This window comes from Peromyscus californicus, unplaced genomic scaffold, assembly GCF_007827085.1.
Source record: "Peromyscus californicus insignis strain IS unplaced genomic scaffold, ASM782708v3 Scaffold_21__1_contigs__length_65335640, whole genome shotgun sequence".
NCBI classification, from domain to species: Eukaryota; Metazoa; Chordata; class Mammalia; order Rodentia; family Cricetidae; genus Peromyscus; species Peromyscus californicus.
Window position 1 is genome coordinate 38,202,477 of NW_026294514.1, and position 16,805 is coordinate 38,219,281.

The 16,805-nt window shown below is 37.9% G+C and overlaps 1 protein-coding gene across 2 annotated transcripts in view; it reads left to right on the forward strand.

The window, feature by feature from the left end:
• The window catches only part of Smchd1 (structural maintenance of chromosomes flexible hinge domain containing 1), a 143,331-nt gene that overhangs the window by 98,743 nt on the left and 27,783 nt on the right, over positions 1-16,805 (forward strand). For both annotated transcript variants that reach the window (XM_052750093.1, XM_052750092.1), the window contains exons 35-39: positions 9,668-9,755; positions 10,326-10,457; positions 10,724-10,876; positions 16,117-16,243; positions 16,394-16,513. In XM_052750093.1, the coding sequence (XP_052606053.1) occupies positions 9,668-9,755; positions 10,326-10,457; positions 10,724-10,876; positions 16,117-16,243; positions 16,394-16,513 (620 nt within the window). The remainder of the gene's footprint in view (positions 1-9,667; positions 9,756-10,325; positions 10,458-10,723; positions 10,877-16,116; positions 16,244-16,393; positions 16,514-16,805) is intronic.

Sequence of the window (16,805 nt, forward strand, 5' to 3'; positions counted from 1 at the left end):
TGTGGACTTCTGTCTGGAGCCTCTATTATAGTCTATTGATCCGTGTGTCCCTGCTGTGGGTTTGGTTGTCTTATTTTTAGATGTCCTCAACGTGCATCCTTCAGTCATCTATTTGAATTCTGTCACATATATAGAGTAATAAAGGACTGCCTTCATTGTGTCCCAGGGGTTTTGCTGTGTTGTGCTTTCATATTCTTCTAGTTCAAGAAAAATTTTCCCCTTCTTGATTTTGTTGGTGAGCTAGTCTTTATATAAAATAATATATTTTTAATTTTATTGTTTTTAATTGTGTGTGTGTGTGTGTGTGTGTGTGTGTGTTACATGTGTGCAGGTACCCATAGACCAGAAGAGAGCATTGGTTCTCCTGAAACTGGAACTACAGGTGATTTTGAGCTAACCAGTATGAATGCTGGGAACTTAATAAGGTCCTCTGAAAAAGCAGGGCACACTCCTAACTGCTAAACCATCTCTCCAATCCCAGTGAACCATTCTTATTGTATTGCTTAATCTCTGTGAGTTTATGTACTTTGTCTGGTTTCTGTGTCTGTTGATAGCCTGCTTTTCCAGGAATTATTACATTTTTTGAGAGTTGCTTGTGTCTTAGCATGTGATCGATTTTAGAGAAAATTCTATGGGCTTCCAAGAAGACGATATTTCTTAGTGTTTGGATAGACTGGTCCATAGATGTCTGTCCATTTGCTTTATGACATTATTTAATTCAGTGTTTCTCTTCATTTTTTGTTTGTTTGTTTGTTCAGTTAGGCTGTGTATTATTGAGAGTGGGGTATTGAAGTCACCCATTACTTTTGTGTTGGGATTAAAGTGTGATTATATCTAATAGTATTTGTTTTATGAAATTGGGTCCACACCTGTTTGGTGTATATACTTGTACAATTGTAATGTTATGAAAAGTTATTCCTTTAACCTATGACCTTGTTTGTGTCATCTGACTAGTTTTGGTTTGGTTTTGTCTGGTGTAGAGTAGATACTCCCACTTGTTTTCTCGTTCCATTTGCTTGAATTATCTTTTTCCATACTTTTACAAATCTAAGGTGATGTCTGTGATGAGATACTTCACAGAGGCAGCAAAAAGATGTATCATTTTGTAACATGACCTGCTAACTTGTGTATTTTTTTATATAAAAAATAAGATATCTTCAGGCTGGACATATAGCTTAGTGATTAAAATCATTTACTGCTCTTACAGCCTAGATCTGGGTTCAGTTCCCTAGCACCCACACATGACTTACAACCATTCATAACTTGCGTTTCAGAGGCTTTGACAACTTTTTCTGAACTTTGTGGGTACTGGGCACAGACATGATACACATAAGTAAACTAAATATTTATTCTTTAACAACTAATGTGCAAATATATATTGTCTTAGATTTATGTATTTTCTGTGAGTGTTCTGCCTGCAGGCATGTATGTGCGCTGTGTCCATGCAGTGCCTCTGGAGGTCAGAAGAGGGCATCAGAATCCCCAGAACTGGAGGGATGGTTGCTCTGGTAGTTTGAATGAGAATGGCCCCATAGGTTTACGTATTCGAAGACTTAGTCTCTGGTTGGTGGAACCTTTTGAGGAGGATTAGGAGGTGTGGCCTTGTTGTGGGAGGTGTGTCACTTGGGGTACACTTGGAGATTTCCAAAGATTGGCACCATTTCCAGTTAGCCCTCTCTACCTGGTGAGTGTGTCTCAAGATGTGAGCTCTCAGCTGCTGCTCCAATGCCATCCCCACCTGCTGCCTTGCTCCCTGCCGTGATGTTCACCCAGTTAAATACTTTCTTCTATGAGTTGTATTGGTCATAGGGTGCTGTTGAAGCTATAGAAAAGTAAGACAGTTGAGAAACCATTACATGGATGCTGGGAACTGAGCCCGTGTCTTAACTACCTAGCCATCTCTCCAGCCCTTGTTCAATACGTCTTGATCATATCCACCCATTTCCATTTTCTACTATACATACCCTTCCCACCTTCATGCACTGTGCTTTCCCAGCCTCTACCCCTCAACCCACTTAGTCAGATGAGCGCTGTGTGCTGGAATGATCTCATTGGTTTGGTCTTGGCGGGTCATCTGTTGTCTTTTATTGGATGATTGGGACCATTAGTATCAGAATTATTACTGAAAGATGTGTATTACTTCCTGTCACTTCATGGTTTTGTGGTGGTGTCACGTTCCTCCCTTGCTTACCTGTCTTAGAATTACTTATTTTCTCTGGTTGTATTTATCCTTCTTTTCATTCTGAAGTAATTCTTTCCAGTATCTTTTGTAGATGTGGCTTAGTGGCCACAGATCTTTTGGTCTGCTTCTGTCATGGAAAGATTTTGTTTCTCCTTCAGTTATGGCGTATGGTCTTTCTGTTGTAATGATCTGGGATGGCGGCTGTGGTCTTTCAGAATTTGAAATACATCTGTGCAAGCTTTTCTGGCTTTTCAAGTTTCTGTTGAATCATCAGCTGTTAGTTTGCTTGGCCTTCCCTTAATGTGACCTGTCCCTCTCCTTGTGTAGCTTCAGTGCCCAAGTCTCTTCCTTGTCACACTGGTGGTTATAACATGATGTGGGGATTTGGGTTTTGGTCTTGTGTTTTTAGTGTTCTGTATATCTCTTTTGCCTGAATGGGTATCTCTTTCGCTGGATGTGGAAATTTTTCTTCTTTGACTAAAAAAATTCTGTGCCTTTGACATAGGCATTTTTCTCTTAAGTTTGTCATTCATAATTTGGTCTTTTCGTTGTGTCCCAAAGCTCTGCTACATTCTCTTCACACGTTTTCGCTTTAATTTATCGTTGATGTTGACCTGAGCAATCCAACTCCTCTCTGTTCTTGTCTTCAAGTCCTGATATTCTGTCCCATACATGATCAATCTATTGGTGGACTTTTTGTATGACTTACTGAGTTTTTCATTTCCAGCATCATTTTAGTTTGTTTTTAATTGTGTTTTGAATTGAGTTCCTTATTTCATTCAGCTGTTTGTTTGTGGTCTTCTGGAATACATTTAAGTCCTCTTTTAACTATTTGAACAGAGTTATAATTATTCCCTTGAATCCTTTGTGTGGAATTTCTTCTACATCACTCTCATTCAGACCACTTACTATGGAATTGGTCATTTTTAGAGAATGCATGTTGTCTTGGTGTTTTGTGTTACTTTTGTTTTTTCCCTGGGACTTGCACATCTGGAGTTGGCTGAGTTTGGATTTTGTTGTCCGAGTCACCTTTCTTTTTTCAGTGGAGGTTAGTCTAGCTTTCTGACCCCATGAGATGCTGTGGTTTCTGTCCCTCCTGGACTTCTCCTTCCTTTCAGTCTGTTCAGAAAATGGAGAACTGTTAGATTCAATAGGTCGATCAGATTAACCCTGTGTTTTCCTTGTATGCTATCAGAATGCTGTGTTTCACCCTGCACTCCTTCTCATTTGAACCTCTTTGGGTCTGCCTTCTACTTCTGAGGGTCTGGGGTGCCTTGTGAGTCTACCCCAACATATCCACGCCCTGGCTTACAGCATGGGGCTCTGCCTCTCCTGGCCTGTCTGTCCCAACCTGTGTCACCCTGAGACTTTAGGTTAGCACACCCTTTGCTGTTTGTTAGATGGGGCTCCATGGGCCTCAGAGTGCCCAAACTTTTCCTCACCCTGGGATTTGGTTCCTGTATGCTCAACCACTGCTGAACACCTGGAGCCTCACAGGCCTGTATATACCCAAATTCTGGCTCACCCTCCTCTACATACCCTCTGCTGTGTTACCCTGAAGTTCAGTTCTGAATACCTAGGTGCTCTAAAGTCCTGCCTCATTCCCTCGCTGCTTCTCCAGTCCACTGCTACTGGGTACCAGAGGCTCTGAAGCCCTGTCCATTTAAACCCTGCCTGAAAACCCTCCCCATTGAGTGGCTGCACTTAGTGCCCAGAGCCCCTCAAGCTTGTCTGCCTGAATTGTGCCTTGCCTTCTGGGCTGTGATGTGCCTGTGGATGCGTGGTACCTGGGGCCCACAGGCCTGGCTTTTGTTGTTTCTTAATTCCACTGTGGTCCAAAGCCCACCCCTTATGACATTTTCTTAATTATACCTTTTATAGTGGCATATAGGTGGTGGTTTGGGGTTTGAGGTGTTGTTGTTGTTTCGGTTTTTGGTAATTTATCCTCTGATTGAAAAGTTTAGATCTCATATAACCAGTGCACTTAATTTAATATGTACTACATTGCTGATTTTTAATTTTTTTAAATATGACATTTTATGCCAAAATGTATTTTTTTAAAATTATGTGTATGAGTGTTTTACTCATATGTATGTGCACCACGTGTGTACCTGGTGCCTGTGGGTCAGAAGAAAGCATGGGATCCCCTGCACTGGAGTTACAGATTGATGGTTGTGAGCCACTGTATGGTTACTGGATTGAACACAGGCCCTCTGCAGGAACAAGTGCTGTTAACCACTGAGCCATCTTTCCAGTCCCTTGATTTTTTTTTTTTTTATTTGATCCTATGCTGTTTTAGTTTTGTGTGTCAATTTGTAGAGTTGATTCTCTGGTTGCCAGGTTTACATAGTATCATTTTTTCTTTTTTCCAGAAACAGTTTTTAGTTTTTAATGAACTTGTAAATAAAAGGCAAGAAGCTCCCATTTCATGTAGATGCTTTCAGTGGTTGCATTTATATAAGTAACACACGTTCAGTTGTAAGACAATAACTAAATTTCTGTGACAAATATGCTTTTCTAGTAACAAGAACATTATAAAGTTATTGCAGAGTCCTAAGGATAATCTAGTAGTCGCTATGTTTTTTTCTTAAGCCTTCACTTTAGATGCTGTTATTTCTAGCACAGGTAAACAGGTAGAGTCTTTTTTTTTTTTTTTTTTTTTTTTTTGGTTTTTCGAGACAGGGTTTCTCTGTGTAGCTTTGCGCCTTTCCAGGAACTCACTTGGTAGTCCAGGCTGGCCTCGAACTCACAGAGATCCGCCTGGCTCTGCCTCCCGAGTGCTGGGATTAAAGGCGTGCGCCACCACCGCCCGGCTTAGAGTCTTTGAAATACTCAAACACTAGAATCTTTGGTTGCTACCATATCATCTGGCTTTCAAGCAAGAAGCCAGCTTCTTAAAGAATGTTTTAAGTTAACAACTTGCAAACTCCAGCGTGAAAAACCCTATTTATTACATTTATTGAACATTTATTACAGCCATCACAAATGTGACTAAAGACTGTTCATGTCGTTCTTCTGAAATGAGATCTCAAAGGAGTATAGTTCAAAATAAAAGGTTTTAACAAAAAATTGGCATATACACAATTCGTGTGTCAACCATTTAGTTAACTTTTCCACTTGAAAAAAAAAATGCAATAGAAAGCCAGACACCATGTTTCACTACTTCATTTTAATATTCACAATTACAGAGGCTACAGCTCGGGGCCAGCATCAGCAATGCTGCCCAGGGCCAGTTTACACTGACATTCAGTTCTTTACACCAAGTAAATGGTTGTTGACAACCACTGGCTAGTGCATATGAACTAAAATGTCTGGTTTGGGGAGAAACAAATGCTTCAGTCGTCTGCTCTGCTGCTTCTCTTCCCCAGTTCATGCCTAGAAACTCGTGGGAGTGGGAGCTGGGCCTGCCCACCCTCCTCACTGGAAGAGGCTGCCGGCTGTGCTTTAACAGGGTCCAATCAAAAAGTGTAGTCGTATTGATGTTCAGGGTCCTGAAAAAGATGTGGAATGGCTGCCTCAGACATGTAATCTGGAGCTTCCTCAGAGTGCAGCCCACAACAGTCATTTAAGTTCATGGTAAATTCTGCAGAAAGCCCCTTACTCAAAACTTCAACAGAAGGGGACATCTTCTTTTCACTAATGTTTTCATATTTTTACTTCTTTGTCTCAGCCTTTAGCCCTCATAGAAGCATCTTTACCCGCTAAGCCATCTCGCTGGCCCAATCCTACTGTTTTTTGCTCCTTTCTCATTTCTTGCTTTATCACTTTGATGTGTTGTCTGTAATTGTCATTCTGTTAGTAGTTATAAAACCAGGTGTGATACTTGCTTTTAATCCCAGCTGTTGGGAGGTAGAGGCAAGGCAGATCTTAGTGAGTTCAGGGACAGCCTGTGCTACATAGTGAGTTCCCAGACTTGTCAGGGCTACACAGTGAGTCTCTGTCTTAAAAAACAAACAAAAACTCATACATGTGAGTTTGTAGTTACAGATTCTCGTTCTTCTCTGAGTGATTTCCTAAGAGATTACAATATACATGCTTCCTATTCTAATGTGTATAGTGTTCGTATTTTCTGTCTTCCTGAAAAATGCAGATTCCAGGATATGTATTATAATTTTCTTCTTCCAGTTTACATTCCTTTTTGTTGTGCATTTAAGGCACTGTTACTATTAATTTGTATACCAGCAATGACCATTTAGATTTATCTTTCCTATTAATCTTTTTTATAATGTTTTACATTGTAACTATATAAATGATTTTGTCAGTTAAAAATTGTAGCACCATGAATGTATCTTTTTATCGGGAAGACAGTTGTTAACGGAAACTATGGAGACTGAGCTGGCCTTATCCTCAGAGCAAACCTCCTGTTTCCACCTCTCAAGTGCTGAGATTACAGGTGTGAGCCACTATGCCCAGGTATCTTCTGTTCATCTTGAACTCAACTCTTTGACAGTAGAAAGTTCTGATGATATTTCTAGTGGTGATACATTATCTTGTCATTTTTAATAGTCTATGTCTTTACTTACCTTCATACTTGAAGGATATTTCAGTAACTAGTTTCTGTTCTGGCAGTTGATTGGAATGTAACAGTCTGTGTTACCCAGATTGGCCTCAGCCTCCAGAGTCTTCCCTTGGAGACATGGAGCCTGGGCCCAGCTTTGTGGGCATTCCTCACATAGAGTGCCTTCTTTTATCTGTCTGCCATTCTTGTCTCTCCTCTAATGTTGGCTCCATACTTCTAGGTGTTTGGTTTGTTTTCTGGTTTTTGGTGTTTGTTTTTTTTTGTTTTGTTTTTGTTTGGTTTTTTTTGAAACAGGTTTCGCTGTGTGGCCCTGGCTGTCCTGGAACTTGCTTTGTAGACCTGTCCTGGAATTTACAGAGATCCGCCTGCCTCTGCCCTCTTGAGTGCTGGAACTAAAGGTACATGCCACTACGCCCAGCACTTTCAGCTCTTTTCAGTTAGCTAATTCTCTGGTAGAGCTTAATTTGCTGTGAAGACTGTCTTTGGATTAACAATTTCTGATCAGCATTTTTAGTTCTAGTACTTAAATTTCACTCTTCAGCGCTTGATATTTGAAAGGTCTATTTTGCCCAGGTTGGGCTCAAGCTTCTTGACTCAAGTGATCCACCTGTCTCCACCCCCTCAGTCGCTGGGACTACAGTCATGGTCAACTGACATTTCCTCTGTTTGTGTGTGTGTGTGTGTGTGTGTGTGTGTGTGTGTGTGTGTGTGTGTGTGTTTCTATTTATTTTATTTGTTTGTTTATTGCTTTTTGAGACAGGGTTTCTCTGTAGACCAGGCTAGACTCAACTCAGAGATCCGCCTACCTCTTACTCCCAAGTGCTGGGATTAAAGGCATGGGCCACCACTGCCTGACTCTGGCCTCCAGTTCTTGTTCATTCTCTGTCAGGCTAGGATTACAGGTGTGTGTCACCTCTTCTGTGTATTTAGTCATTTTTAAAGGTCTACTGTGTCAGTTTTTTAAATCTTTTTTCTGTTTTCAGCATGAAAAGCAGAACTCTGTCTAGAGTTCCCTTAGGTTCCTTGGGTGTCTTTGGTTTTTGTTCATTTTCAATCTAGTTCCTTTGTTTCTCATGTACTCGGATTATTTTTAGGGTTTTTTTTTTGTTATTTTGTTTAATTTTTAGACATTAATATCTATGGAGATGGTAGTCTGTTAAGAATAACAGTCTTTGCCCAGAGAAGGTTTACATTTGCTTCTCTTGTCAGGGTTGAAAAGGATTTCAAGCTGGGTTGTACATCCCTTGGGAATCCATCTGCCTTAGGTTTACCTGTGCTCTAGAACTGGCTCCCAGGAGGAATGCAGTCTTAAGAGTGAAACTCAGCGCTTAAGAATCCCATCCTTGTAGCATGGATCTTAAAGTTCTTATTAATAAGATCGAACCCGGACCAGGTATTGGGGTGAACACTGGAAGATCAGAGAGACAGAACAAGCCACAGCTAACCTCCTCACCTGGCCAACTTCTCAGCTGGTCCTGTTTCCTCAGACTGGAAGCTTCTGTGTTCTCATCCCAATGGCTCTCAGCTGAACTGCTGCTTGAAAGCCTGAAGCTTAACCAGCTAAAAGCTTCTAGTTTCTGGTCCTCACGCCTTATATACCTTTCTGCTTTCTACCACCACTCCCTGGGATTAAAGGCTCACTTTCTGGGATTAAAGGCATGAGTCACCATGCTTGGCTGTATCCTTGAACACATGGATTTCTGCCTCTGGAATGCTAGGATTAAAGGCGTGTGCTACCACTGCCTATCCTAAGTATCTAGTGGCTTTTCTGTTCTCTGACCCCAGATAAGTTTATTAGGGTACACAATATTTTGGGGAACACAATACCACCACACATCCTATTTTATCCTTTTAGCTGTTAGCTTGTAAACATCTGTAAGTAACTTGCTGACATAGCTGTTTTCTTCAGGGAAAGTTTTTGGTTTTCATTTTTTGGTTTTGGTTTGGGTTTTTTGGCCCTTTGGAGGGTTTTTGGTTTTGTTTGTTGGTTGGTTTTGGTTTTTGGCCTTTTGTTGGCAATGCTGTTTGATTTTTACTATAACTTCCCTATTTTCGTTACAGTTGAATATGGTTCAAATAGACTATATCTAAACAGGCACTGAATTTCTTATTGATAATAAGTCACAATAAGTGGATTGAATATATAAAGTTAGGCATTAAAAATACTGCCTGAAAAGAAAGTCACATGGAAGGTTAGTAAGGTGGCATATAACTTTGAAATTATAAAACTGTTAGTTGGGAATTGATAATGTAGAAATGAAGCAAAATCCAAAGGACACATAATCCATCATGGTTTTTGTGTTTACTCTCATATCTTTTTTTAATAATTTATTTATTCTCATTTTATGTACATTGGTATTTTGCCTGCATATATGTCTGTATGAGGAGGTCAGATGGAGTTACAGACAGCTGTTAGCTGCCATGTAGATGCTGGGAATTGAACTGGGGTCCTCTGGAAGAGCAGTCAGTGCTCTTAACCACTGAGCCACCTCTCCAGCCCTCTCTCCTATCTTTATATTCCTGTTATTTTTACTTTCACTATGTCTAGAACCTTTGTTCTGGATCTTGTAAACAAATGCAGAGGTAAGAGGTCCTAGGATTTAGCATGTGTACAGGAAATACTGGCTTGGTGTGATGACCCAGCAGTTGAGAGTGCTTGTTGCTCTTCTGGAGGACATGAGTTCGGTTCCTAGCCCTCAACCATCTGTAACTCCAGATCCCAGGGTCCAGGGGATCTGACACTTTATTGACTTCTTCTGGCACACACGGTGTATATACAAACATGATGGAAAACACTCATATAGGTATAATAATTAAACCTAAAATAAATATTAAGTGAATGAAAGCATGTACAGTATTAGAAATTCTCTTATTCATTTGCTTGTTATGAAAGGAAACAAATGTTAGTACTTTGAACTCATTTACTCTTTGTTAAAAAATTATTGTTCTTACCTCTTTATTTTTAGGGAAAAAACAATCCCTAACAAAGTTGGGACATACTGTATCCAGTTTGATTTTATGATCGATAAAACAAATATGCTCAACAGCGAACAGGTTTGTATTCTTTATTTTTTATGTACCATGGTATTTACTCACTTTATAAATGAAGTATTTGGTTTTAAAGTGAATTAATTATTGGACGCAAAATATAAATGCAAAAGTCACTTCCCTATTCAGGGGAGGCATTTCAAGACCCCAGTGTGTCTCTGAAACCACAAGCTACTAAACTCAGTTTTCTCCCGTTTATGCTTTCTTATGATCAAGTTTGCTAAAGTAGACACACTGAGAGATTAGCAACAATAATAAAATCAAATTATTAATAATATACCAAAGTAAGCTATGATATCTTATAAAATAATTATTTCTAAAATTTTCCATTTAATATTTTCAGAGCAATGGTTGATGACAGATAACTGAAACCATTGCAAGTGAAACTGGTTAAGCAAGGATTTTTATAATAAGATTTTTTTTCAGAATAATTAGGATAAAATAAACTTATTTTTAAAAAATTAATGGAATTTTTCAGGATAACTTTTTATTTAATATATATTGTCCTTTTCTCTTCCTCTGAAATAGTATTCCTAAGAATGCATTGTTAATATGAATGTTGCTTTTGTTTTTAAGGTTATAATTGATGTTCTGCCAAATGAACCTATGAAGTTGGTTCCTGACATCCAACCAGCTACTCCAGCTGTTTCTAATGTTCGCTTAATTGCCAGCAGGACCTTGGTCAAAGACCTACATCTCAGTATTACGGTAATGTCTATGTCTTCTTCAAACAACTACAGAGTTTAACGAGAGTAATTGGCTTTTATATTCAGGTTCAGAATGGCTATTATAGAGTAATATCAATAATTTAGTTTAAACCTACAAGAAAACCTTGAATAAAAGGTTAAATATTTATAAACATTTTTTGTATTGAGTTATCAATGAATAGAGAATATGTCTTGTTTCTGATTTATACATGCTCTTCTCTAAGTTGTCTGTCTTCTAATTAGTTATTTTTCATTGTGTATTTTAAGGATAATTATGGTAATCATACTGGAAGGAATTTGGTTGGCACTGTAGTAGCTACCATTAAAGGTTTTAATGAGGAGGACACTGATACTCCACTCTTCATCGGGAAAGTTAGGACACTTGAATTTCCCTTTGTGAATGGTTCTGCTGAAATCACAGTAAGTTTCTTAGATCTTTTCCAACATCCATACCACCTGTATTTTGTATATATACCAAGGAAGATGTCCTCATGTTTTATGTTTGGTGCAGTAAATCTAAAAATCAGTGAGATATTTGTGATTTTGCTATTACAAATTGGACCCAGAACCATCATTACTCAGATCTTCTTCCATGTAGGGTGACAGATAGCTTTCTCTTATTGTGCTGATTTTTCAACCTTAGTGACAATATAATATTTGTATTATGTTGTAAAGTACTACTATTATACAGACAGAAACAATAGAATAAAGGTGAGATAAAAATTTAATAAATTGGGGGCTGGAGAGATGGCTCAGAGGTTAAGAGCACTGACTGCTCTTCCAGAGGTCCTGAGTTCAATTCCTAGCAACCACATGGTGGCTCACAACCATCTGAAATGAGATCTGGTGCCCTCTTCTGGCCTACAGTCATACATGTTGTACACATAATAAATAAATAAATCTTAAAAAAAAAAAAAAAAATTTAATAAATTAGCCGGGCGGTGGTGGCGCACGCCTTTAATCCCAGCACTCGGGAGGCAGAGCCAGGCGGATCTCTGTGAGTTCGAGGCCAGCCTGGACTACCAAGTGAGTTCCAGGAAAGGCGCAAAGCTACACAGAGAAACCCTGTCTCGAAAAAAAAAAAAAAAAAAAAAAAATTAATAAATTACTAGCCTATCATTGTTATTTTTCTAAAATGAAATAGTTTGTTTTCTATCTTTAAAAATGCAATATAAAAAAAAACCTCTATAAGGGGCTGGAGAGATGGCTGAGAGGTTAGGAGCACTGGCTGCTCTTCCAGAGGTCCTGAGTTCAATTCCCAGCAACCACATGGTGGCTTACAACCATCTGTAATGAGATATGGTGCTCTCTTGTGGCCTGCAGACATATACACAGGCAGAACACCACATATAATAAACAAACTAACTAACTAACTAATTAATTAATTAATAAAGATTTTTAAAAAAAAAAAAACCTCTATAAGTAATTGTTATATTGTTAACCTACAGAAATAACAGTGATTGGCCCTATAGTGCAAAATCATCTAGTTACATTATGCACATTAGTGTGGTGTAGTGCTTTCAGTATGTGATGGAGGATATTAATTTTTTGAGGGTACTGAATTTTCCTAATATAATAGGACCAAGCTTTTGCAATAATCTTCTATCTTGTTTAGCTTATTTTTGATATATTTCTCCTTTGTTAAATAAAAGCCTATGTCATTAATGAAGTGACTACACGTATTTTCATCAGTCCTAGGTACAAATTTATTTTCTTTCCAAGGTTTATTTTCTTATGAGAAATGTTTCTATCAACTTTCTTCTATGTGTTGATTTAGAATGGTTGGTTGGTAGGTAGACAGATAAATAGATACTGATTTATTTATTGATTTAAAGTGACTGGCCATAAAATAATACACGTTTTAAATATTTTATTGTGATTGCAAGTATTTTTTATTTAGATTTCTACCAAAACTATATGTACTATGGGGGGCAGGGAAGGAGTGTTTTCCAGGATGACCTTAACTTCATGTCTTCCTGCTGAGTACTGGGATTACAAGAATGTGCCACCACACCAAGTACTTCTTACTTGCAACATTGGATATGAAAAGTTCTTTTAAAATTCTAATCACATTTACAATTTATTTTTGTGGACATGGTGATGTAGGCTTGTAACCCTGGCAGAGGTCAGGCTGCTGAAGCAGGAAGGTTAGGTTTGCTTGTGATACAGACTGAGGTTAAGGCCTTCCTCGAGCAATGTATTGACATTCTTTATCAAAATTAAAGTGGGCTGTGAATGCCTGGGGTTGTAGCTCTTTGTTAGAGTACTCAAGTACAAGGCCCTGGCCTTGGTTCCCAGCAATATTCTTTTTTAAATATTGGACAGTGTTAGTTTTTAGTATTTCTAGGTGTGTGTGTGTGTGTGTGTGTGTGTGTGTGTGTGTGTGTTGGTGGCCCATACAATCACAATGCTCCAGTATTATTTTTTTTATATCTGTTTCTTTTCTTTTTTCTTTTTTTTTTTTTAATCTTTGATTTAGGGATGGAGAGATGGCCCAGCAGTTAAGAGTGCTTACTGGTCTCCCAGAGGACTGGAGTTATGTTCCCAGGTCACAATACCTAAACTCTAGCTCCAAAGGATCCAGTGCCTCTATCCTCTGTAGGCATCTGCACTCAAGTGCACATACCCACATGCAGGCACACACACCTACCTACATATAATCAAAAATCATTTTAAATTTTTTCTTAAATCTTTTTTTTTTTTTTTTTTTTTTTTTGGTTTTTCGAGACAGGGTTTCTCTGTGTAGCTTTGTGCTTTTCCTGGATCTCGAGCTGTAGACCAGGCTGGCCTCGAACTCACAGAGATCCACCTGGCTCTGCCTCCCGAGTGCTGGGATTAAAGGCATGCGCCACCACCGCCTGGCTTTTCTTAAATCTTTAAACAGACAAAAAAATCTTTTATTTTGATCCTTTTTCCAATTCATTAATTTTTTTAGGGTTTTTATTAAGTAGTTCAGTGTATACCAATAAGTGCCAATAGTACCTTTTATTTTTTGTTGCCTACCCTTGTATATAACCCATTTCAAATATTTAATTGTTTCAGTACTTTAGGCTTGTAAATTGGGAGTCTTCCAGCTGTATCTATCCTAAAGACTTGTTGGTCTGTTAGGCAGTGACTGACCAAAACATTTTCATTAATTGAAATGTTACTAACATTTAAAAGTGTATATTTTTTATGTAAAGATCTGCACTTGTAATATGGAAATCTACAGAGTTGGCATCACCGTGTAGGAGGCCTGGACAGTGACTGCTGTTCTCAGTCTGTTTTGTACCATGCCGCTTCTTTTCATCTCTGTCTACTGCGGACCAGGGTCTGTTGTCACTGTTGTCAGCTCTTCATAGTTATTCTTGTTATAAAGGAGAATAGGTGCATTTCTCCTGCACCGTAATAAAATTAAGTTAGGAAAGTCACACACACTTTTTTTTTTTTTTTTTTTTTTTTAAAGAAGGTAAGCTTGTTTAACATGCAGAGTGAGCTGGAGTTGGAAGAGCACACCAAGCCTCATTTTCCTTGTGCCTCCCTCTTCCTCCCCCATGCGCATTTGAAATTGTTCTGCCTGGTTAAGACAGAGACTTAGCTATTTCCCAAAGCTGCATTTAAAATCTAAACTTCGCCGGGCGGTGGTGGCGCACGCCTTTAATCCCAGCACTCGGGAGGCAGAGCCAGGCGGATCTCTGTGAGTTCGAGGCCAGCCTGGGCTACCAAGTGAGTTCCAGGAAAGGCGCAAAGCTACACAGAGAAACCCTGTCTCGAAAAACCAAAAAAAAAAAAAAAAAAAAAAAAAAAAAATCTAAACTTCATGTGTCTGGATTTTCCCTCGCCACCAGAGGTCCTTCCTGTTCCTCTGAATGAATAGAAAAGTCTTGTTTTCCTTGGCTTCCACATGTCCAGTGCTAAGTGGATGAGAGGAAGACTGTTAGTTTATATTTGTTTCAGACTTATTTTGGTGGCTGGGTGCTAGGAATTGAACATTATGTCTCCATCCTTTAGTTCAGTTAAAAGAAGTAACATTGTGTTGATAAAAACAGAATTAAAAAGTAGCAGTATGTTGATAATTTTTGGCACTAGATCATGGGTATCAAAATACTTCACTAACTAATTCTATAATAGAAAAAGTGTAATGGTTGATAAAAGTGTTTTATCCTATATATGGCTATACATGTGTTAGATTAATTAATAAAAGTGTTTTATCCTATATATGGCTATACATGTGTTAGATTAATTAATAAAAGTGTTTTATCCTATATGTGGCTATACATGTGTTAGATTCATTTATTGAACATGTTTTTGAAACCTGACAAACTGCAAAATCTATTTTAAAAGGCATTCTAGGATAAAAATAAATGAGTAAAGAAAATGAATAATTTAGAATAAATGGCCATTAAAAACAAAAAAAGATGATCTTGGTAATGCTCAAGAAGCTAGTTAAAGCAAAAATAGAGTGAAATGCTCACCCTCACCAGGGGGATTGGTGTTTTTATACATTGCTAATGAAAAGGTAAACTATCTGATACAGCCTCTTTCCCCTTTTTAAGGAATATTTGATATCTAGTAAAATAAATTTTTAACTAGCTATATCTCTTACCCTAGAAAACAAATTTGCAAGGAAACAATCAGTGATATACTTTCTTCCTATTTCCTAGTAATTGTTAAAAATTTCAAGCCAAGTGTTTACCACCCAAAGACTGAGTGCTATAGTATGGTTTATCTGTATTATTCATAAACATTTTACATCAGTAACATTTTATGAATTGCTATTAACAAATCAAGTTTAAGCAGACAAGTTAAGGTTTATGTTACTTTTAGAAACTATTTTTATATGTACTTACATTCCTGTATATATATTGCTAATAGTTTTAAAATCTGAGTGGAACTGAGAATTGACTTATTCATAACTTAATGTTCTCTAATTTTTAAGAAAAAGAATTCTAAGTGTTGTTTATAATTTTATGTTTTATGCTCTATAGTATTCTATCAGTTTAGGGTTTTTTTAAAAATTGTAGTATATTCTGAAGAACAAAGAACTTAAGGTCTTTTTCTACAGAACTGAAAATACAGTTGAATTAAAATGTTTATAGTTGCATCAGTCGCTAATTATATGTTTTGATCTTAAGCTCAGATATACTTTTTGTGAATTGAAGAAGAAATAGAAAAGTGTAAAAACAAGTCTTGAAGCATTTTCAGGGGCCTCTTGTTCTGTCACCTGGGACTGGTCTCCCATGGTAACCACTGTAACCTAAACTCAGCTTTGTGCTTTGAGTATTTCTTTGTGATTGTTTTTATATCTGTCACTCCATTAACTATTTTACCCTGCTTCAGCCTAAAGGTTTGGATGAAAATAATTCTGCAGGTCAAGATAGAAGTGGCCACTGATATAGACAGAGTGATGGGAAATAGAGCTTTTTCTTAGAATTTCCTGTTACATGTGATTTTTTTGCTTAGTTGTACTCATTACATCATTTGGCTCTCCAGTAATATCAGTGGTAAAAAATGTTTATGTCTTGGGTGTTGTTGTTGATGGTTTGGTAAATCTGAAGAATCAGCCAGTGTTGTTCATGTTCAGATTTTCCTGCTTGTTTGGTAGCCACATGACAACATATGTAACATTGGAATGTCTCCTTTTTTAAATCTTGTTTTTCTCATTCCCTTTTCCCTTACAGACTCTAGTGCTGGCAGAAAATAGTCCTGGAAGGGATAGCACTGAATATTTTATTATCTTTGAGCCTCGGCTGTCAACTTTATCAAGAACATTAGAGCCTTATAGCCTGCCATTTATGTTTTATGATGGTAAGTCTTAGGGAAATAGGTTATTAAACTCTGTTGTTAATGGTTCTTCAGATAACCTTGTTTTGCTTTCCATATGCATAATATTATGGCATATGACATTGGTAAAGTCAGTTTCTATGCTGTTTAAATTATCTGAAATTTTTTCCTTAGATGTTAAAAAGCAGCAACAAATGGCAGCACTTACGAAGGAAAAGGACCAGTTATCGAAGTCCATCATTATGTATAGAAGTCTCTTTGATGCCAACAAGCAGCTTGTTGATGAAATGAAATGTAAGTCACCCTGTATTCAAAGATAATGAAACATTAGGCTTTGAGCAGGTGAGGCGGGGGTAGAGACCATTTGTCTTTCCTTCAAACAGAAGTAAAATGGTAAGTACTACAGAAGGGTGGTAAGGACAGCTGGTTCATTGTCACTTGGCAGTTTTTTTTTTTGTTTTGTTTTGTTTTTGTTTTGTTTTTTTGGGTTTTTTTTGGTTTTTCGAGACAGGGTTTCTCTGTGTAGCTTTGCGCCTTTCCTGGAACTCGCTTTGGAGACCAGGCTGGCCTCGAACTCACAGAGATC